At 36.3% G+C, this 24511-nt stretch overlaps 1 protein-coding gene across 2 annotated transcripts in view; it reads left to right on the plus strand.

Moving 5' to 3' along the window:
* The first annotated feature begins 4756 nt into the window (after positions 1-4756).
* The window catches only part of GABRA1 (gamma-aminobutyric acid type A receptor subunit alpha1), a 49588-nt gene continuing 29833 nt past the window's right edge, over positions 4757-24511 (plus strand). Inside the window, exons 1-4 of one of the 2 annotated variants that reach the window (XM_081091708.1) lie at positions 4757-5515; positions 7877-7968; positions 11950-12062; positions 24182-24249. In XM_081091708.1, coding sequence (XP_080947834.1) covers positions 7892-7968; positions 11950-12062; positions 24182-24249 — 258 coding nt within the window. In that variant the 5' untranslated portion in view covers positions 4757-5515; positions 7877-7891. Of the gene's footprint in view, positions 5641-7876; positions 7969-11949; positions 12063-24181; positions 24250-24511 lie in introns of both variants that reach the window. The other variant, XM_081091709.1, reaches the window with a different exon arrangement.

The following is a 24511-nucleotide window of genomic DNA, read 5'->3' on the forward strand; positions in this document are numbered from 1 at the left end:
TGCTAATGGTATCTAGAGTCATTTTGGAAATTATTGATATTGTTATATTTTTATTGATTTCAGAGAAAAAGAGAGAGGACAAGAGATAGAAACATCAATGATGAGAGAAAATCACTGGTTGGCTGCCCCTGCATGCCTCCTACTGGGGCTCAAGCCTGCAACCCAAGGATGTGTTCTGGCCAGGAATCAAACTAGTGACCTCTTGGTTTATGGCTCAATGCTCAACCACTGATCCACACTGGCTGGGTAAAATTATTGTATTTTATATTTTATTTGATATTCTAAAATATGTAATATCTTTCAACTATCAGCATATTATAATTCCTCTTAACTCTGAATAAATCTGTATTTTCCTGCTTGGGTTGATGGGTCTCGACAAAGTGAGAAGACTTTGAAGGAAAATGGGTGAATCTGGATTACACATGAGTTGCTAATAAATGAAAACTGCCACAGAAGAAAATTAAATAGTGTCCTATTTATATGACTATATGATTATATATATATATATATATATATATATATATATATATTGGTTGGGTCCTTAGATCTTATGGAAAAATAATGTAAAATGTACTCTGGGCGAGTCCATGGCTGGCTGTAGCAGCTGTGGTGTGAACACATGCTGTGGTTGGATCTACCATGGAACAGAGGCTCCTCAAATCTCCCTGGTTTGGGGTATGTGTAAAATACTCAATGCCTAGGGCAGGTGTAGTGAAAAGTGTTCTTTTTCTTTGAATACCTTATAAATAAAAACACAGGCCTAGGATTAAAGTGGTGTGGGAGTTAGCTTGTCATAGAACCTTGTCTGATAACTGAATATTTTATGTTTCAGTTAAATCTTATGTAAAATATGGACAATATAATCACTATTATGAGTTACATGAGCATACTATTGACAATGCACCAAAATGCTAAAAAATAATGACTCTATGTTCAGATAAAAGAGAAGGAAAATGGCATTCAGTGGATACCTCTAAGGAGTTATGCAAGAGGATTACTTTTTCCCATATTATGCCATAACCAGCTAAGGAGGTACTGTTACCTCATTTTAAATCTTCAGAAAATGAGCTTCAGGAAATGTCAGTAACATACTGACATTTATTAGTCAGTATGTTAGGTGTCAGTGACTTCAGACATACGTCCATAGATGAGCGTTCACTGTGCCGGGCTAACCTGGGTGCTACCTCTGCAAAGATCAGAGGAAAAACCACACAGTCTCTGTGCTCTGTCAGAGTGGTTGAGGGCCAAACATTTAGGACTTAAGTATTTGGGAGGAAATCTGATTTTGTTTTTACGATACCATGCCTCTTACGATGCCGAGATGTTAAACTAGCCTTTCAGCCTGGACAAAAGAATTTGTCTAAGTAATCCAGATGAAAAAAGTGTCCAGGTTAAGGTTCAAAATTACTCAACTACTTATGTCATAGTCCTTTCCTTTCCCCAAACCAAACCTTTATTTCAATACCAATTATAAAGAGAGGGCTAGCCCTTTGGATATGTTAGAATAGTTCATTAACAAGATGGTTTTTATTTTATAGTGGGAAATTAGAAAAAAAGGGCTAGTTTAGTGAGTGTAAATCTTCTATATAAAATCTAACTATATATACACAAATGTTGGGAAGTCATGTTTAATTGTAACCTGTATGCTTACGGTTGCAAACTGATAACCACGTTTCATAGTATGCTAACATTAAAATATAATTTCAGAGTATATAGCTGAGCCATGCAATTACATTGAAAATGGCCACTTCATTCTAGATTTCAGCTGAAGCTTATTTGATATTTTATCATTTTTACTTGTATCTTCTTTTCCCTCACTCCAATATATTTTGATAAAAAGCCATGCTGAATTAATGAGAACACTCTTACTATTTTTTTCTCATTTGGGTTCACATTTAGTTGAAAAAAGTAAAAACATCCCTGTTGAAAAGAATCAGTGCCACTTCTTCAATTAGGTCAGGGCTCCCTGCCATTTAAAATTGACAGAAAAAGCAAAATGTACCAGACTGCAACACTAGAAATAGAGCTATTAGGCCTCCCCAGGATCCCTGGTCCTAGGTCTGACCTCAAATCCCTTCCGCCCAGAACTAGTGCCTGTTTGGAAGGCCTGTGCAGCTGGCCCCATAAAGCAGGAGGAAAAGAGCAGAAGCCTCCGAAATACTAAAGTAAGCCTATCACATTGCAGTTGGATGTACTAGGTCATTGAAATAAAAAGTCTCGGTGTGAATAAATGTTTTTGAAAATACTCAGAGGAATATTTTATGTGACAGACATGAAGATGGTCAATGATAGACATAAAATAAATAAGGTATATTTTAACTTGAGCTCACTACCACAGAGTAAGGAAATAAAGTAACATAGACTTGTGGTAAAGAGAATAAGTCTTGAAGTCAGAAGATCTGGGTTTGCATTCCAACATGAACATGCACCAGCTGTGGGACCTTGGCCACGTCTCATGCTCTCCATAATTCAAAATTTATTGAATAATTTGTAAAATGGGGATATTAAGAGTCTCTCTCACAGTCATGTTTTCAGAATTAAATGGCATGATGTATGCAAACTAATTAGCATATTATTTGGCACCAAGTAAACATTTTAAGAATATTGAACATTATGGTTATTGTTATTTCAAAACTTCAATCAGATTCACACACACTTTGAAGAGATTCATTCCGCTAGGTAAAAAGTAAAAATAATGTCAACAATTATCTAAAGGGTTAAATTAACAAGACAATATAAAGTAAATTATTTCCTTTCATTAATTTCTTATATTTTATTCTCTCTGGTATTATGTGCAAATGGTAATAATACCTTAGATGGGAAATAATAAACACAATCATAACTTATAGTTGCAATTGCTGTTTTTCAAATGGTCAAATTTTAAACACCCACAAGTTATTAAATTTACTTATTAAAAACATATATATCCCAAAACAAATTACACATTAATCATCTAGTAAAAACTACCTTTGAGTTTTTGAAATAGAAAATAATAGTATGGACATTTTCATTTTCATATGTGTGTGACATTTTAAGATATACCCAATAGTTATTTATAAATACTTGTTTGAAAATATATTGAATTGCTATGCAATTGATTCCTGTTGGATAGTTACATGACTCTTACAGTCTGAAGCAAGATGTGATTGAATTTGTTCTGAGAGATTACTGTTCAAATGATCAAGTTTCAGTGGCTGTGCTCATAAAAACATAATCAGTATAGTGATTTGGTTGCATTCATTAGGTATAGGAAATAAAGTTATTCTCAATTTTCAGAGGAGAGTGAAAGAAGCTGCAACAATTCAACTAAGAGAAAAATACACTAAAAGATCACATTTTTAGGACTATCAGTCTTTGTTGAGTCAAAAAAAAACTATGGAATTGCATTATATATTATCAGGTAAAAAACCCAATGTTTTCTTATTGCTAACCTCAGGATTCAAACCTTACTAAAGTGAGTTTTAGTCTCAGAACTGCTCAATAAATAACTAAATTAATGGACAAATTAAATAAAAATTGAGTCATTTAACATAGGGCAGTTATGATGTTTCTTTACTGGGTATCTTTAAGAATATATTAACATTTGTTATGTCTCAACAGAGTAGGCAACTCCTGCCCAGAAATAGGGTATCATAAGCTGGTCTTCAATTCTCCCTTCCTCGAAGATTTATTTCTGCAGTAATTTCCCGTTAACATTTCCCTTTGAAAACTCAGAAGATAACCAAACCCAACTGTGAATGTGGTCTTCAATGTTATATTCCTTGTCATCTCAATCACCTGTCTTAAGTTTTCATCATGGAAGATGGTTGTTGTTGCAGCACAAAACCAAGGAACACTTGTAGAATCAAAACCTATGCGTGGTATGGACTGATGTTTCCTTTGCTTAGCCAAGCCCTGCCCCTATCAGAAGTATCTCCTCTGCTAGAAGTCCTCTTGGGGGAAAATGGCTAGGAGCTCACAAAAGTTACAAGTTCAGAGTTTATTTACCAGACGCCTTATGTGATGGCACTCATCTTTTCTACCTAGTTCTGGCCAAAGTGCTGAAGGAACAGCTCCCAGAGCTTTGGGTCCTTTCAGTAAGCATCCCAGGAAGACAGCACCCATCTCCTCTCTACTACAAACACCCATTCACAAAATCCAAGGAGAGAACTACAGCCTTCTCTGACTCCTTGGAAATTTAGTTAGACTGCTATTGAAACACACCCTCCTTCCCTAAATGCATAATTACTCGTGGGTGGAGAGCCACCAACCAGGGTGGGTAGCAGAAGAGGGCAGGGGTAAACAGCAGAAGCCGGCTTGGTCCTGACTTCTAAACATCTTTTTGTTCATCTCTCCTCCCCCGCTCCCGTTTGTTTTCCTAATCCCTAGAATGACGGAATTGGAGGCAAAGGGAAGATTCTGGGAATGGAGATAGGAATCTCAAACCTAGACAGGATCTGGGCGATGCATTTAAAGTTAAATACTCCTCGTCCTAGGGACCCAGCACAGTTCACATGTAAGAAGCCCGTGTTTGCTCCAATGACAAAGTAAACAAACACTTGCTTCCAAAGGTTAGAAACCTGGTCGGAGCGTGTTCTCGCTGTCCTCTAAGCTACAGATGGAGGTGGGCTGGAAAGCGCTCACAACCTGTGTAAGTGCGAACGATTCTCCAAGCCCCGTAGCCAGTTCCCCGCTGTCCAGAACTCTGCCGGCCATTCCTCCCCATTGGTGACTCTGCAAGTCGGGCGCTCAGACATGTGTGTGGGAGTGCGTGTGCAGGAGATGGAGGCGCGGGCCGTGTGCGCCACATGTGCAGCCCGGCATCTCCCTGTGCCGCGGCTCGCATTCATTCATCTGCATGCACTGCTGACAATTTTGATCAAAGGCGAACAGTTGCCCTGATCAGCTTTGTTTTTAAAGGGCGCACATCAACATCGCGTGCTCCTAAATTGAAAGTGGGGAGGAAAAAAAATCTGAATGTGGATCCTAGGTCTCTCCCCCTGTCTACCCTTCCCTCCCCCATCTGGACTCCCCTCAAACCGGGAAAGCTCGCAGCCATCGGGTGGTGGAAGGATCTGAGTCTGTAGCTTGGGGAAGGAGATTAGGGCCAAAGCGGTGCAAGTTAAATTGTGCTGCATATAAAAAAAAAAAAAAAATGGGCGGATTGGTCTCCAGATCCAGAGACTGGTACCACCTTCCTTTCTAAAATAAAATCTCTCTGGCATGAAGTCACTGCCTATTTCACATCCGGTTTGCCCTGGGACGTATTACTACTGTCTCGGTAAAGAGAAATCTTTTGTTGTAGAGCCGCGGATTGGATTTGGGGGAGCCAATCTGGGTGTGAAATCCTCGGCAGAGGAGCACGCAGAGTCCATGATGGCTCAGACCGAGTGAGCGAGAGGCTGGGCGCAGACGCCCCTCCGCTCGCCTCCGGACTCGCCCCTGACTCCGGCTGCTCCCGGCTCCGCACGGTTTTCTCTCGCAGACACTTCGCCCGCCCGGGTCTGGAGCGATCGGTGCCCACAGGGGGCCCGAGGTAAGTGCTGCTTCCGACCAGACACGCAGAGCTCGCACCGCGGCTTTGCCTGGCGGGGGAGACCGGGCTGCTACCGACAGGCGCGGGAGCGAGGGGGACCAGGACCGAGCCCGCTCCCCTGGCAGGTAGAATAAAGGCATGTTTTTCTTTGGAGCTGAAAACCGCAGCGATATAGGGGCATTTTTATTTTTTTTTACTCTGTTTCTCTTCTTTTCTTTCCCCCTTTCTTAAGCAGATTAGAATTTATTCCACAGGGTGGGTGGTGACCTGTTGTTTTGGTCGCGTTGTTGTTGTTGTTGTTGTTGTTGTTGGTTTTTTCCTTCCCACCCCCTTCTCCCCAAGAGGGAGTTGGGATGAGGTGGGGAGGGGCTTCGGTGGGCACAGCCTAAAGTTAAGAAGGCTGGGACCGAAATCCGGTCTCAATGGTCCATCCTAGCCGGGGAAGCCATCCTCTCATTCCAGCTGCAAAAATGCCTCTTCTCCCCTGTCCGTGGACACGCTGCTGAAATGCCCTCTGGCGTAGGGGTCTCTGGTATTCCTAACCCAAAACACTCAAGACATGGGTGGCATGGAATGTGGGTGTTTGGAGTGTGTGTTTGGTGGGGGGACGTGGACGGTGGAGAAGGGGGAAGGAGGCAGCTTAACGTTGCTTTTAAACTATTATGCTTGTATTTGCAAGAAACTTTCTCACTGAACAACTCAAGTGCCATGGTAGGTTTGTTTTCCTGTCTCCAAAATGTTAGAGCACAGAAAGCTATGGTACCTTGCCTCGGGGTTTTGTTTGGATTCATTTACCCTTTCAGGAATTTTTTTTAAAAATAAAAACCAACAAGTATTCATAGGGGAAGAGAAACTGTTTTTCCTTCAGAACAGATGTCAAAGACTCATAAAAGGGTGAATTGTAATCGTGTAATTTAGATGCAATATTTTAACATAATACAATTTATCTAATATTTCCTGTCATACACAACTCATCTGTGTCAGAGCCAGGCAGTAAATTAAGTCAAAAAAACTATGAAGCTCACAGTTCTTATCTCTAGACCATTTCACTCTAAACACATTATCTTGTATTGCTTACATGCCTGTTTGTAATGGTTTTTGCTGATACAAATGATCCCAGTGAGTGTGGAAAGCATTTGGTAGCTGTATTTAAAGGCATACTGCATTAAATTATAGAGTGCTTAGTGAAAAATGGGTTTTAAAAGATATGTTATACATTTAGGAAAGTGCTAACAAATACCTTGAACATTTCTCATATTATGACGGGGATGAATTATAGCACATTAAATCAAGTGTTGCCATATCTGCTCTTTAACTAGGTAGTGCAGTGATTTTTAAAAATTGACTCCACAAATAGCCTATACTTAAAAAAAAAATATCTAAGCCTTCCGTACTCCATTTCTCTAGCATCCCACTATGAAGTCTAAATTCAACAATCAGATGGTGATTGATTACACTTTACCTACAAGAGAAAAAAGAGTTCCTTATTTATGCAAAGCAAAGCACTCAGCTTCCATCTGTTGGAGATGAAACATTTTCTAGCAGCAACCTGGCAGAATACGAGAGGGCTTGAAAGATATGTGTGGGCATGTTTGCGTGCACTGATGTGAGTGTGGTATGCGTGTGCGAGGGAGATCAGCACATGGTTTGACTGTAAAGTGTGTCCCTTAGCCTCGCCGAAGCATTGTGAGCATATTTAACAAGGCAATCACAGGCAGGAAATACAAGCACGACTTTGACATTCAACAGTGTGTTTCGTATATTGCTGTGTTTTTTTTTTGTTTTTGTTTTTTTTTTTAAAAAAAGATAAGTACAGTTGCTTCTGAAATCAAGGCACATCCAGAATGCAAAGATGAATTCAGTCATGAAGACTTTTAACCTTCCCCATTCCAGTCCCCAAATATTCTCTCTCTGTGACAGACACCAGCTTAAACATTTCAATGCATAGTTCAGTTGCGGGAATGCGAATCAGAAAGGTCAGATTTCTCAGATGATAAAAACAAAACAAAACAAAACAAAACAAGAAGAGAGTAATGCAAACTCTAGAGGAAGTATAAAACCTAGAGAGAAAAAACAACTTACAGTTCTTTTATTGGAAGCAATATTGGAACCTGAAAGCATTTCAACTTGTATTCTTTTACAGGAGAAATTAAGAGACTGATATATTTCTGAATGGAGAAATGGAAGGGACAGTGGAGAATGGAAGGTCCAGGTTTCCATTGCTTCCAATGAGGTGTCATAGCCCAGTGAGGTCATTTCCTGACTTCAAAGCATTCATCTGAACTGCCTCAGTCAGCCCTAGTGGTTATAACCTGATGTTTCTTACAAGAGACATTGATCTCTACTTGTTCTACTTTCCAGCTGCACCAGCCCGCGATGAAGAAGAACAGCCTGCGTCTCCTTGACTGTCTTTGGGCCTGGACACTCCTTCTGGGCACACTGACTGGGAGAAGGTGGGGACGCTTTATTTTCCATCTGCATGAGAATTTCCGTAACTTTTCATTTTATTCTTTTAGTGCAGCGGTTCTCAACCTGTGGGTCGCGACCCTTTTGGGGGTCAAACGACCCTTTCACAGGGGTCGCCTAAGACCATCGGAAAACACATATTGAATATATAATTACATATTGTTTTTGTGAATAATCACTATGCTTTAATTCTGTTCAATTTGTAACAATGAAAATACATCCTGCATATCAGATATTTACATGACGATTCATAACAGTAACAAAATTACAGTTATGAAGTAGCAACGAAAATAATTTTATGGTTGGGGGTCACCACAACATGAAGAACTGTATTAAAGGGCCGCAGCATTAGGAAGGTTGAGAACCACTGTTTTAGTGGGAAGAAAAATTGCCCTTGGATGAATTCATGACTAAGGGAATTCAAAAAACTTAACTGCAATAAAATTCCAGTTAAGCATAAAGAAGAGCAGTATGAAAAAATAATCACCTTATTTGTATGTTAGTTAGAATACACTTATGCTTTTATTGAGGAATGTATTAATTCAACATGTAAGTCTTAAATTGAACTTCTTTTCACAGTTCATCTGTAACTGAACAAAACCAGCGGTTTCTTATTCATAGAAAAGTTACCTCAGTTAATGTCTGCATACTATGTGGGTTGATTTTTTTAACAAGAAAATTTTTAACCAGTTGTAAAATCATAGAGAAACTTACGACTATATGGTAGTGAAAAGTTCAAAATAATATTTGCAATTTGAAAGTCATAGTCTCTATAAAAGCATATACATATGTTTTGAAAACATTACTTATATAACCAGTAGAGGTAAAATATGCCAGAAAAATATTTGAGAATAGCAGATAAAATTGAAATTCTTAATTTAAGCATAACTACTATGGAGACAAGTTATAAGACAAATTTAATAATATGCTTAACCATATTCAAAATGTTTGCTAATGACCTAACCAAGCATATAAAGATATTATAATAGCAATGATATAAATAACCAAATATTTCAGATTATTCTTTATCTACTCTTATATTTCTCATATAGTCTATTCCTGTGGCCCATAAGAAAGTCTTAGATGTATTATAAAAATCTCAGATTCTCCAAAATGTAATGGAAAGTGAGCCCTTATGAGTAAGGCAGAGGGAGAGCATAGCCTGGGAAGATATAAATTTAGGAGGATTTTTAAAATTGAGAAGTTGCTTTTATTTTCGCTATTGTGTGTGGTAAATAATGACTACCAGATGAACAGGAAATGCTTTATTGCCAGATACTCAATCTGAGGAGTTAACTGTTCTTCACTGCTTTTGAAAATTTATATGAAGTGTTACTATTGTAATGACCTGTAGATGGAGGTAGTGCACAGTGTTTTATTATATAGTGGCTCATATGGCATCAAAATCAGGTACTGTAACTGACATTTCTCACCAAATTATATATTTAGTTTAGGAAACATTACACAGGCGTGAGTGTTTAATAGCAAATCAATTATACTTATCCCAGGGCTATTCTCTGACAATTATAATGGGGCATAGTAAATTAGAAATAAAGAAAGAATACCTGTTTATAAAATCACATTTAAAAATTAGGTTACCATTTCAATTGTGATAAAAGAACTGGTTTTCTGGGAGTGTGGGGATATATATCTTTTGGCATTTGTATTCCAATGCAAAAAAAATTGGTGAATACATTTACAGGTTAATACAAGGGGGGGGGGGGAGGACACATTGCCTGAATGTGGTATAAGCTGTAAAAAAAGAAAAAAAGGAATACAGGTAAAAGTAATGGATAACTAACTCCATATTCTAAGAATCCTGGCAAAAATCTAATTGTGCCCTGTCATATCACCCATCTCATCTTTCCCCCTTCTCATTTTATTGCTTTCTTCCTTTAATTACTTGATCTGGCCCTCTCACAACATAAGGTGTGCTAACATTTCTTTTCCATCTTTATCAGGATGACCTTCTAATATCCTTGAAAGATACATTTGACAGTTGGTTTTTGTGATAGAGTTTTTGTAAATAATTGCAGTCAGAAAACTATTTTTGCTTTACTGCTATCATCAACTAATGAGACAAGCTGGAAGACACTCATTAAAAAGTTGATTTCAAAAACCACTAAGATGTTTAATTTTACCAAAGGAGAGTAAACCCTTAATCTGCATGATATTGATGTTGAATTTAGGAGAACTAAAGATCATTTAATAGAGGTATACTCTATGCATTGACTATTGTGGATAGCATTTAGTTATTATAACTTTATCAAATTAAAATTTATCAGAAAAAATAGCCATTACATTTTGCTGATATAAATTTAATTAGCTAATCAATCATGTTTGTTTTTGAAATGATATTTTGGTTATATATCTTGCTCCTGTAAAATAAGTGGATCCTAGTTTCATATGTTACTACTTGTTTTTTAGATTGATCAGTAATATGAACACAAGATTCAAGCCAAAGCATGTTAAACAGAAAATATGAAGGTGTTATTTTGTGGAAGTTTCCTCCTTTATACTCTAATTCACATTTGTTTTTACTCAAGGTCAGAGCTATCACTGAAATGTATCAGTGACTGTGATCCATCTTAAATTAGAAGACTTCTCTCTCACAGGATTTTGGAGGTGTCATCCTAATCATTACATAAAATATGATTCAGGGAGCACAGATAATATAATAATGTGATTGATGTAATAATACACAATATTTGAATTGCAGTCACTATGTGGTTGAAACCCAAAGACTAGCAATGGTAAAGAATAATTACACCTTCAACTATAAAGATTTAAGTATAAACAAGTACTATAATATAGAAGAATAGAAATAAAGTTTTAGACTAAAATGTGAAGAAAACTGGGTCCTATTTCAAGCTCTGCTCACAAGTAGCTGTGTTTTCTTAAATAAAACACCAATCCTACACTACAGTTTAGTAAACCATAAATTAAGAATATTGGACTATATCTTTTTCAAGGTACTTTTTTTACTTATAAGACCAGAAATGACAAAAAGTCAATTAATTAGAGGTTTGAATAAACAAATTATAAAACTACCTAAATAGGTTCATAAACCTTCAGGTGAATGGAAACTACTCAATGATGTAAAAATATAATTATAATAAGAAACACATTTTCTAGTTTTCTCATCTGTATTATCTTGAAAGAACATCAAAAAAGCAAAACACAGCCCCAGCCAGTTTGGCTCAGTGGATAGAGCATCCGCCTGCAGACCAAAGGGTCCCAGGTTTGATTCGGGTTCGATTCAGGTCAAGGGTGCATACCTCAGTTGCAGGCCCCTTCCAGGCCCCGGCCCTGGCTAGGATGAGTGCAGGAGGCAACCAATTGATGTGTCTTTCCCTCTCTCTTCCACTCTCTCTGAAAATCAATGGAAAAATATCTTCAGGTGAGGATAAAAAATAAAAAGAAAAAAAGAAAAATACACATGTATGTGCATGAAGCAGATAAAGAAAGGGATGTTAGGAGGTGAAATTTTAACTTATGTTCCATGTTAAATAAATGAAAATAAAACTATTAATTATCTCGGTAGCTCATAAATATATATATATATATATATATATATATATATATATATTTTTTTTTATTTGGGAAGAAGTCTCCCAAAATTTCTCCCCCGATATGCATTAACCTTCTTGTATGCCCAGAAAAAAAACACATTAGAGCATTGTGTTTACGTGCTGAGAATTATGAATGTAAAGAGAAGGAACTCATTTCCTGATAATTTTCCTTCCATGGTTAGAAATATTAGAATAAAGAGCTTATCACCCATGAGAACGAGTATGAAAAAATGGTAGGAATTAAAATAAGATTTTTTTTTTCACTGCACCAGAAGGAATTTTCATATTAAGATTCAATGGAAGGAAGTAGGAAAATCTGGGGAAGGTTTTATTTGAGAAAAGGTTTTAGTAGAAATGTTATCATTTAGTTATCATCTCCTGTTATGCTTTATTCAGCTATGGACAACCCTCAATACAAGATGAACTTAAAGACAATACCACTGTCTTCACCAGGATTTTGGACCGACTCCTAGATGGTTATGACAATCGCCTAAGACCAGGATTGGGAGGTGGGTCACATGATTGTTTTAATTTTAGAGAACAACATTAGACCCTTACTTTTAAAGCATGGCTTTCCATCTAAATGGAAAAGTAATAAAAATGGTAGCATGTAGTTAAATGACTAGCCCTATTTTTAATAGATTGCTCAATATTGAATTTACCAGGGTAGTTCCATGTACATATGCGTCTGTAGTAAAAGGCACATACAAACTTATAATAACATTAAAGATACGTTACTTTTACTAAACATGAGGAAAAAGGGGGTTAATATTCTTTCTTCCAGCCTGAAGAGTGCAGCTACTTCATTCGGCATTGCTGTGCCTGCACTGAATTCAAGTAGAATATCTCTGAATCTATTGCTCTGAACATTACTTTTGGAATATTACTCATTGATCCATTACTTTGCATTAGATAAGCACCACCTCTGAGATAAAAGGTGACTAAGATAGATGGTAGCGATTTTTATAAACCATGCATTCAAAACTTAAACCCTTATTTTCTGAAGTAAAAGTGTATTTTTCTTTGTATTGGTGTTGCTATTTGGTTATATTAATAGATTTTTATTATAACCAATTATATTTAATTCCTTATACAAATAAAATTTTGCTTAGGAAGAAGACTTAATAACACAATATTTATAACAATAAAAATAAATAGCATTAGACATTACACACTCACTTGAATAACCCTTGAGTAAGATAATCAACCTATCTTTTTTAGTTAAACAAAGACTAACGAAGCCAAAACAAAATATTGATCTCAGAGTAAAACAAGTGAAGCAAAGAAATAAATTAACATCCAAAGTCGCACAAGAAACCTAGGTTAGAATCTAGGATTCCCAACTATTACTGATGCTGTACCTTCTCCGAAGAATTTACAGAAACTATTTAATAACAATATTAAAATTAAGTAGAAATATTAAGAAAGTCATCTCTTCTTCATTTAGACAGTAAAGATATGAAAACAATAAGGAGCTTAAGAATTCAAAATGTGATTTTAAAACTGAAAGGCAGCATGGATTTAGACTTCATTTTTAAAATACTTTGGGTCGTGTCATCACCTGAATGTGGATCATGGGTCTGTTTTGACGCTGCCAAATGCCATTAATGTCTCAGGGGTGGGAGGGAAACTGCTTTGTCAAAGACACAAGTCAATATATGTCACAGACCTTAACCAGGGATCCTTTCTTACCAATTCCAAACGTTCATTCTAGAACAAATTCCTTGGGGTTTGTATTCCACCAAGTTTTCCTTCACTATGTCCTTGGAAAAAAATCTTATGGGACAAAATGTATGGGTCACAACTTGGAATGTATAATGGTGTATGCGATGTATTACTGTAATGTCTGTGTGTATCTAAGCATCTGAATTGGTTTCAGGAAAACTATTTCCTGATTCATAAAATTTGAAATAAATTAGAAAGACTGCAGGTAGGGAAGGAAAGTACGAAAAGCAGAAACACTCAGGATAGTGACATAACTTTTAAAAAGCAAGACTTTTCAACGTGCTGATGGGCATGCATCTAATTTCTTTACCGATTCTCCTTCCAGTGCTATGATTTCAATCCTTACAAAATCAGCAGAATTTTTAAAAGACATCTAGAAAACCAGGTCTTTATTCTAGTTAAAGAAACCCCATTTAATATTTTTACATGTGAACGAGTATTCTTTCTAAGCTCTGTGCAACGTATTCAGTTTGTTAAAGAATTTACACACACACACACACATTCACACATCCCTTCTGTTAGCAAAAACAATATTAATCCATACAGCAACAATACTATTTTGATAGAATTTACTTTTATTATCTATTAATCCCCCCCAAATAAAACAAAAACAGATCCAGAGACGGAGAAGCATCGATCAGACCGTCAAACCTCAGAGGGAAGGTAGGGGAGGGTGGGGGTAAGGGGGAGAGATCGACCAAAGGACATGTATGCATGCATGCATACAAGCCTAATCAATGGACACAGGTACCAAGGGGGTGAGGGCATGAGTGGGGGTAGGGTGTGGGGAGGCAATGTGGGGATAAGGACACATATGTAATACCTTAATCAATAAAGAAAAATAAAATAAAGAAGAGAAATAGGTAGCTGACTATTGTCAAGGTATATTCTACTTAATTAAAATGGATAAAATTTGCTGTTGTAACAGCAAATTCAAGGACTTGGGAAAATTGAAAAGAATAATGTCATTTATTCTTTGCTAAAGATAATTTCTCTGATATTTATGTTTCCTTAAAAGTTATTTCGAGGATATAATAAACATTTAAAAAATTAAAAAGTAGCTCAAATATTTTCCTCTATTTCTATTTTATGTATCATCCTGTAAGGTATTGAAATTCAATCTAATGGATATGACACTTTGGAAAAAACTTCAATAATAATGACTAACTTATTTTTTTGTAGTTTTTTTGGAGTGCATTTTTTAGCCTTAAAGGATGTAATGGTATATGTTTATTACAAAAATTCCCAGAGTCGAGTCATTAAAAATTTTAAGTACATTTTGAGAATGTCTGTCTTTTGAAAACTATTCTTCATAATATTAAATACAGACTGTAGATTTTTTAAAAAAACATAATCAGCTACAGAATTAGAGAAAAAAATGTTAACTCCATTGTGTCTGGATGCCATAAACTGAAATGATCTAATATATATTTCTCTGTAAAATTATTTAATTTAATTTCTTTACTATTGACTTCTGGTAGGTTATGTATTCCAGTAGATTTCCATTACAAAAATGGTTAAAAAAATATTATCCATGGGGGAGAAGGGGGAACATATGTAATACTTTCAACAATGAAGAATTATTTTTAAAAAATCCATTTGCTTTCAGATGAAAATATGCAGAGGAAATATTTGAAAGACTGTCCTTGACTTATAAGGGAGTAAAAGAATCCTCTTAGTAGGTTTATTATCACAGCTGGGGTAATCTACTCTTGCAAGAAAAAGGGGCTCACTCTCTTCATTATTATGGCAAAAGTCTGGTTTTATAAAAATAATAACACATTGTGCAGAAGGCAGGGATATTTTGTTCCGAATGCCCTCAGAAAATATAAAAATGTGACAAGCTGAGACTTGAGACTAATATAAGAAACTCTGTGTGTGCAAATTCATCATGACCTGTTTTTTTTTTTTCCAGAAACACACACTGCATCAGAAGGTTTAGCATTACTCTGTGGCGATATATACCCAGGGTCCAATAGCTAAGAAAAAAAATAGTTAACTTAGTGCATCCCGATGACAGAAATCAGTCTGCAGATATTATAACACTATTTAACAAGGCTACCTTTTCAAGGCCAAGAGCAATGATGAGAAAATGAAAATAAAAGGATAACATATAGACAAGATATACTGGAAGGGGCTTTGTGTTTGAGATAAAAGAGATAAAGAGTAAAATGTGTGGAATTCTAATGATTTAATATATTCTATTTAGGAACACAAAGAGAAAACTAAGTTGAATTTGTTCATATTTTAAGTACAAAATAAATGAAGAAAACTCTAAGTGAACCTGAATTGAAATACAACCAGTAGCCAGAAAATACAAATCAAAATTGTCAGTAATTGTGGAATTTGTTCTCATTTAAAATCCCTGTCTTTGAGGGGAGGGTGTGGGGGTCTGCTTCCCTCTTGCACCAGGGCCTGAACAATGTTTCTGAAAGGCTCTTGACCTTCTGTACTGACCTAAAGCATGGTCAGTATAGAAGAAGACAATGGTTGGGGAAAGGGCAAAGGCAAAAGCCAGAAAGAATGGTGAGACAGGAAAGTACAGGTTAGAGAAGAAAGGAGAGCAAAAAAGGGTATTAAAAATAAGGAGACAGTAGAGAGAGAAGTGAGCGGGTACAGAAGGGGAAGGAGAGCAACATGAAGACACGGTAAAGGCGAAGGATCTGCATTCTGAGGAGTTCCCGGATGAGTCAGGATTCCTCTGCTCATTTCAAATCAGGACCAAACTACACACTTTTCTGATATTCATTTTCCCAAGTTTCTCCTTATTGACTGTGATTATAATAAACTAAAGAAACCTGAATTCTCTCCAACTTTCTAAAACAATTAAATAATGCTCCCTCTGAATTGTACCCATCTGGTTGCAGTTCAGCCACCATCAGGGTGGCCCCCGGCACTCTGGTAAGGGGGTTGCAGAAAGAACCCATAACATAGATCCAAACTTTAATTCAGAAGAAAGATTTTTGGGTTTTTAATGACAAGCAATGCTTTTCCAGTGACATCTTTACCTTCCCTTTTGCCCCACCATATATACAGGTGACACTTGATTGATGATATGACAAAATCCCTGTGTGAGCCAGGTTAATGACATCCAGTTTAGTGTCTAGGGCAGTGATGGCGAACCTATGACACGCGTGTCAGAGGTGACAAGCAAACTCATTTTTTTGGTTGATTTTTCTTTGTTAAATGGCATTTAAATATATAAAATAAATATCAAAAATATAAGCCTTTGTTTTACTATGGTTGCAAATATCAAAAAATTTCTATATGTGACATGGCACCAGAGTTAAGTTAGGGCTTTTCAAAATGCTGACACGCCGAGCTCAAAAGGTTCGCCATCACTGCTCTAGTGATTGCCACCAGGCTGCGGGTTGACCTTCCTCCTGCTCACCGGTTCATTCTCACACAAAAGACCTTTGCTTCTATAAACAATTTTATTGCACTCCTTAGAAAACAGATTAGGGCAAAAGCCATTTTTAAATGGAACTCAACCAGGATAGAGCCAAAGAAGTGAGATCTTGGTTGAGTCACATGTTAAAGGAATTGCAGAACTTTTCACCCCCTCCCTTCCTACTAATGGTATTTCCTAAAAATATTGTTGTAATTTCTCAATACTGCCTTAAGTTTAATCTCAATAAATAATGCATAGGATGAGGGATACCTCTCAAAGATTTCATCATCAAACCATGTAGATAAAGAAGGAAAAGAAGAGAGAGGCACCGTCAGGTGACAAACCCAGATGGATGGGAGTAGATAGAAGTGAACTAGTGGGCAGGAATATAGGTTAAAGAACAGGATTTATTTCTCCCTACTTAACAGATATTCAGTTAATATTTTCTTCTTTTTCCTGTGTCATAGATTTTAGGTTTGCTTTGTTTTATATTTTATTTAATTGGCGGTATCAGTTAGATAATAAGTATTGGCAAACAGAGTACAACGAGTTTTCTCTTAAGATATTTTAGCATTAACATGTTATTTAACAAACAATCTTTGCCACAAAGCAGACTTTCTCCTTATTTACATAATTTCCCTCATTTTCGATTTTTTATGCCAGTATAAGACCTTTCAGACTTCGTTTAGCCCAATTATTATAAGAGTCTTCTGCTTTAAGATTTAAACATCTCCAACTACGTAAGTTGACTGGGTTGGATATGCGTGCAGCTGGCCAGGTGGCATTGGACCCTTGGGGAATTGGCTTGTGATCTTGGCTTATCTATGTGTCTTTATGTCAAAATATGTGAAGTTGGAAAACTAAATGCTCTGGGGAAAAATTGGATTAACTTCAATTTAAAATTGTATGCAACTTCATGAAATTTAGATTACTAAGGGATAGAGAAAGCAGTACAGTTTAATACATTATAAAAATTTCAGCCTTGTTCTATCTCAAGATTATAAGATATCTGATATCCATGTGATCTTTTATTATTTTTCGCACCCTGTGTAATGTTGAGATTAGAGGCAACCATTTTATTCATATTCAACTAAAGTTAAAACACTTGTTTTATATTTATATGAAAAAGCTAGAATTCCAAAAGGTTAGAGGACAACATATATCTGTCACAATGGAATAGTTTCTGATAAAATAAAAGATTCTAAAATACAATACCAAAAAAAAATTTTAAAAACTTAGATTTATCCAATATTTGTTATTGTTATTATATTTACTGTCCCAGATAATGGCCTTGAGTGTTATCTTTTGAAATTCTGTTCTTGAATTCTTCGTTTTGAACTTGCTGTAGTTTTATCTGGTGCTTTTAATGCAAGGTGTGTAGCAGATGCTCAGACTTTGGCATAATGCAATCTATTTCCACAGAAATCGTATATCTAGACATCCCATAATTCAGTTCAATTTCAGTGAAAAAGCAGTTACCAAAACCCAAGAGGAACTGTTAAAATGAACAGAGAGCACCTCTTAGCCTTTGCAGGCTGACATCGCCAGTCAGCTCATGAAGCCAGCTCGTCTAATGAATCCAACCAAATACCCAAAGGGGTGTGCCAGTATGTTTCGGAACTTTCTACTCTCTCATCTTTTCCTGGTTGTAGAAACCATCTACCAGTGCAGTGCCAAGAATTTCCTAAGATAAAATGTAGCCACCAAGGCTCTGCTCTCCTTGTAAAGGCCAGATGACTAGTACAAGGATGCAGCTGATTTTTTTTTTGTGCAGTTATTTTGACCTTTCATTTAGTTTTCATTTCCCATCTTCTTTCTAGAAACAATATTGAATTTTTTTTTAAAAAAAATCTTTTCTATAGATGATTCATTTTTTTCAGGTAAAATCTGAATTCTTTATTTGAAAAATAATGTGGGAGCGCTTGAGATGACAATCTCATTATTAATCGTCACGAATGCTGCCACTTTGGAAAACATCAGAGGACAAAGTCCTAAGTGGATGCTGTCTCCCTCCAAGATTGTTATATTATTATTCTCATAAAACTAAAATAGGAAAAAAGAAGTATCTTACCTCAAAGTGACTGCAGGTTACACAATCAAGACTAACATAGAGGGAAAGAAACCCATTCCTCCAACACAGCAGCCATACTTTTTTCTAACAGCCCTCTCTCTAGAGAAACTGACCATAATGTAAGGAGCGAAGGAGGAAATTTCTCAGTGGAACTGAGATAAATGTCTGCCACAGTAAAATTTATTTTTGTTCCCCCAACTCTGGGAGTTGCTTGTATCACCCGAGTTCTTGAAATGCAAAGGCAACAAAGGATCAGGAACTATTTAGACACCTTGAAGTGGGAGTCTCTACCCTCTCTGCATCTTTAGCAGCTAAACACAAAATTAAGTAGCACTACATACCAACTAGGGAAAGCTGCCAACTATTCTAACACATTAAAGGGATGAAAATGAAGGATGTCCCAGAAAGATTGGCAGGGAGCAGAAACATTGTCCAATCCAGGAGCATACATTGATATTTATGTAGGGAGTCCAGGATATTTTCAATTTCCAAACAGGACCATTTCAAAGTAAAATTTAAACATACACTTTATTCTGGTGATTAATGTGAGTCCATGTAGTCTCCATACAGACTGCCTCCGTGGACTAATAGACCACCAAGAAGCTTAGAGGGGGCAGTAGACTCCCTTCATAAGGTACAAGTCCTTGGGATTCGACCGAGTGAATACTCTGGGGCCGCAGGAGACAGCATTTCCAGTGAGACTATGGCCAATGCCTTCGTAAATAAGTTGTTGTGATAGGCATTTCTAATAAAACATCACCTATAATTTTTCACTGTTGATTGTCTCCCCAACCCTCTGTGAACACTCTTACAATGCATTATTCACACAGTATTAGCCATCTTCTTAAACTGCAACTGACATAATTTCACTTCATCACCCAAAGGCTTCTTTTTACATTAGAATAAAGTTCAACTGCTTAGTGAAATGCACAGACACCTTTAGGTGTGGGCCTACTTGCCACTAGAGTGTCATCTTATATCATGATCATCAGCAACACCAGGCTCCAGACATATTAACCTTTGTTTTTTTTTAATTGATATTTTTAGAGAGAGAGGAAGGAAGAAGGGGACGGGGAGAGAGAAACATCAAGAAAAATGTCCATCATTTGCCTCCCCCATACACCCAGATTAGGGATCAAACCCGCAACCTGGGTATGTGCCCTGACCTGGAATCAAACCAGGATCACTTAGGTGCCTGGACTACGCTCAACCCACTGAGTAGACCAGCCAGGGCAAACTTTCTGTTTCTTAAACATAACACACTTACTTTGAATCTTGTTCTTTCCTCTCCTTGAAATGTCTTTCCCTGGATCTGCATCTCCCTGACATCTTTCAAGTCTCAGTTTACAGTCATCTCTTCAAAAGACATTCTTTCAGAGAATTCCCAGTAATCTGAAATTTATTAGTATAATTTGTGTAATTGTTCATAATGATATATATAATACCTATTTATCTAATCTGTTTCTAATCTATCTAAAACATATTTTCTCAAAGACTATGATATATGCTACAGAAGAACAAGAACATTTGCACTTTTGCTCACCAATGTGTTACTGTTACCTGCCTGACACAGAAAATGCTACACACACATTTGCTGACGAATTTAATATACCCAGCAAATACATCTCATAGTGTTTTTGGCATCACAATCTTATTTAACCCTCACTCCAATGCAATGCAGTCACCTGTGCAGGTATTATTTCTTGAGATGAGAATCTCATTATTAATAGTCATGGATGCTCTCAGAGGGATTAAAGGTTAGTGCCTAAAATCATGCAGTTTGTTCTCCAGGAAAATCACAGTTAAAATCTGAGTCTTTTGACTCATAATCCACGGTGCTTACTGCTTACTATACTCCATGGCTTTTCTCATTTCTGCCTCAAGCACTAATGATCTTTTTGAATTATCACTACAAAACATCTGTTATTTCAATTCTTATCAGCGGGTTATCAACATTGTAAAACATCCCAAGTAAGAACAGATCTACTGTGGTCTAATAGTTAGAGTATATAATATAATATATATATATATATATCTCTTTGCAGTGTGTGCTTGCTAAAAGGCTTATTTGAATTGATTTATTTATCAACAAAATCTTCATTTACATTGATGAACTACTTGAAGATATTCCCCAATCATTGTAAGAAGAGCAATCATCATCATCATCATCATCATCATCATAATTCTATTTTACATAACTCTATTCCATGTTATTCCTTGAAAACTTGAACATGTGTGTGCATTTAAAGAATCTTTTGGGGTTTTTTTTTACATTGGACAGTGAAGGATTATTATGAAAAAAATATTTGATTGAAAAATATGCTGAATAATCTGTTTTTTCAACATGTCATCCAAACAAGTTATTTTAAATAAATTTCATTTTCAGACTATTTCCTAGTTACATAAAGGGGTTCATTTATGTTTAACTTTGGCTAGGTGTATAAATGTTCTAGTTGACCTTCATTAGAAGTTCCTGACTCATGTTGCATGCTCTTCAATAGATTATTTTGATGGATAAAAATTTCTTGTCTTTTCCTCATGTGATCCAGAGAAAGGCTTTGAGTATTTCTAATAACACTTTAGAATCTAGCGCTAAGTCAATAAAGTCTGGCATTAGAGCAGATCACTTAGATTCTAATGTCCTAGTATTCCTTAAAAAATAAATAATTTACATAGATAGATTCCCTTCTCCCACCCCGTGGCTATTTCAACTGGAAGGGGAGAGGAAAACATGACTAAATTTTCCCGATTTGGGGAAAAGAATGTTCCTCAACCATTCCCCTAGATCTCAAATAGCATGCATATGAGCACATCTTCCATTGAAGCCTGATCCTGAACCTGAAGAGGTCTTGATTCTAGACCACCCTTTCTTTGCCGAAAAGCAAGTAAAACACTAAAATTAAAATTAAAATTTGGCTGAAGTTGAATCACAACAATCCTCTGGCTATGTTAAAACTTTGCATTCCTGATTATTCTGCCTTAAAGAAGAATCACTTCAGGAGCCCCTTAAGGCCTTTCTGGTGAGCCACAGTGAGAGACATACTTGTGGTCAAAGGTGTCTATCCTTTGTTTAACGGAACTGAACTCAACTGAGTGAGAATGAGATTTAAGGATAATCATTAAGCAAATATTTGAATAGAAAAAATATAAGGGAATAAATCAAGATATTAATAGTGGATTTATGTGGATGGTGGTACTCCATGATAGTGCATGGTGAAAAGGTCATTTGAGAGACGAGGTTAGGCTCTTGGTCAGGTATCTGCCTTGCAATGGTACAGTGATGAGTTTTGGGAAACCTCAGAGGGAGATGGCTGGTAGAAAATAAGAAGTACTGGAAGATCATGAACTGCTATGGTAAATACACTTAGGGGCAAGGATAGATAAAATAATAAAGAAACAGACTTTAAAATGTGGTTATCTCCATTGATGTGACCTGTTTTCCATTTATGCCTAATCCCTGCATGCACAGTAACAATGATGCCTGGCAATAAATGTAGGCAAATTTAACCATGTTTTATGTTCTATTTGAATGGCACAGCAATCTTTACAAAATAGGCTTCTGGGCCTTTATAATTTGTCACTTATGTAGCACAGTTACCTACTAGAAAGCTAAAAACATCAGAGGGAAACAGCACATATATTTGGCAAGTGTATATCTCACTGCTTAAGAGCATTTTCTCATGCTAGATAAAACAGATTGGTTGCTCCTAAAACATCTGGTAAGCTAATTTTTGTAAAGCTAGCTACCTTGGGGAAATACCTTACAGAGCAGAAATGTTACCCTCCCTGTACTCATGACGTAGGTAATCGCGATAAAGGAGAGCAGGAGAACTGCCTCACGCCGCCCAGCATTGCCCAGTGCAGACGGCATTCATATATTTCTCAAATTATCATGCATTTAATGGTAGATCCCTGCTACAAATATAAAAATAAAAGTGAATATAATTTTCATGCCATAAATGTCACTCAGATTTGTAAAATGTTCACCATAAATCTCATAGTTTATAATCAGGAGAGAACCTAAACTCAACCTTGGAAACAAATGACTGCTGGAAGGGGCGTACAAGCATGGGAACCCATATAAGGGGCAAATGGTTAATATAGCCAAGGCTTATTTCTGACAGCTGTTCTTTCCTCTAAAGCTGCACAGTTGGTGCAGAATATTAAAACTGAGGTCCCACGTGAGTTCTAAAAACACAACTCTATTTTCTGTCTCAGACTATATCCTCCAATTTGAAATATTTAAAAGGTAAATCCCAGATAATTCTTGTGTCAAGCATTTCTTTATGCATTTTGGAACAAACGAAATTGTTTGCAAAAACAAACCAACAAAAACAAGCCAAAAATACTGTATTGGTTATTGAAGGGGCTATCTCTACCTTCAAATTATTTTATATTGTGAGGTACACATTATGTGTATTGTATAACATGACTTCCTTGAGAGAAATATGCTCAGAGAGTATTAACTGAGTACAAGTGAATTGCTGAGGGATAAAATCGATATTCAAAAAATTTATTATCACATATATTGGATCTCCATTTTAATGTCCTATGCCAGAGATACATGTCCCAATAAATAAAATAAATTGCTTAATATACTGGGGTGTTATTTCTCAGAGTTAAAGCTGAAAATTACGAAGTCATATGTTTTTCATTCTCACCTCTCAACAAATTGTTTCCTTTTATGAAAGAAACATTTTTGTATTTTTTGTGCAAGTGAATGCATTTCCTTAAAAATGTCTGTGTTGAGTTGTTAGAAAACTACAATAAATATGTTTTATTGGTTGATATATATGCCTCAGAGACCAATACAATAAAATCATATTGAACTTGAAATGGAATCTATTAAATGAACTTTTCTGTGCCATAATATGTTCTTCCTATCCTCAAAATTGAAGATATTTATATGAGTTGTCAGGTTTTTCCAGGGAGTAATTTGGGTAATTCAGTTATGATTTAGTGACAGAAAGCAATAATTTATAAAGCGTACCCTTGAGTCCATAAAGAGTTAATAAAGCTTGCTACCGTACAGTATATATTTCCCAAGAGTAGCTAAATACCTAACGGATCTGGCAAGGTTTGTAAGAATATAGACGCTTAAACCATAGCCATATGCTAACTTCTTTTTATTACAATGTGAAATGGCCGTGTATCATTTAGGAAAGTGTATCCATTCTTGAAGAATTCATTAAGCAGTAGCTGACTTCTTCATAAAGTTTCCACCTCCCAAAGTAGCATATTTAGGCTCTGTTCTCCACTGAAAAATATTAACTGTGAAATTTCATGTGTAAGCAGTAAATTATCAGGACTACACAGTGGACCAATTTTAGAAATAGCTAATCAAAGCCAATAAATTTCCCATTTGGGTGTAAATGTGTAGCGGTGAGATCTAATAAGGGCTGTTGATAGACATTCACTGTCCCAATTTTCTGCTTCATCAGAGCGCGTAACTGAAGTGAAGACTGACATCTTCGTCACCAGTTTCGGACCCGTTTCAGACCATGATATGGTGAGTGACACTGCATTTTTTTGCTCTCTTGGGATATTTTCTAAATTTACTTTTGAAAGAAAAAATACATACTAAGTATAGAGGGAACAACTTGAAATAGCTTGACTATAGCTTTGTGTCTATGTGCATAATATATAATATAAAATGTATACATAATATTTATATAATAGGAAATACCCATTTACTTCTCTGGCCAAGACTATTTATGGTTATCAATCACTACAGTCTTCTTTATTTCCATCCCTGAAGTGACAGATTTGCC

This window comes from Myotis nattereri (genome assembly GCF_964212035.1).
Source record: "Myotis nattereri genome assembly, chromosome: 5".
In the NCBI taxonomy this organism is placed as follows: Eukaryota; Metazoa; Chordata; class Mammalia; order Chiroptera; family Vespertilionidae; genus Myotis; species Myotis nattereri.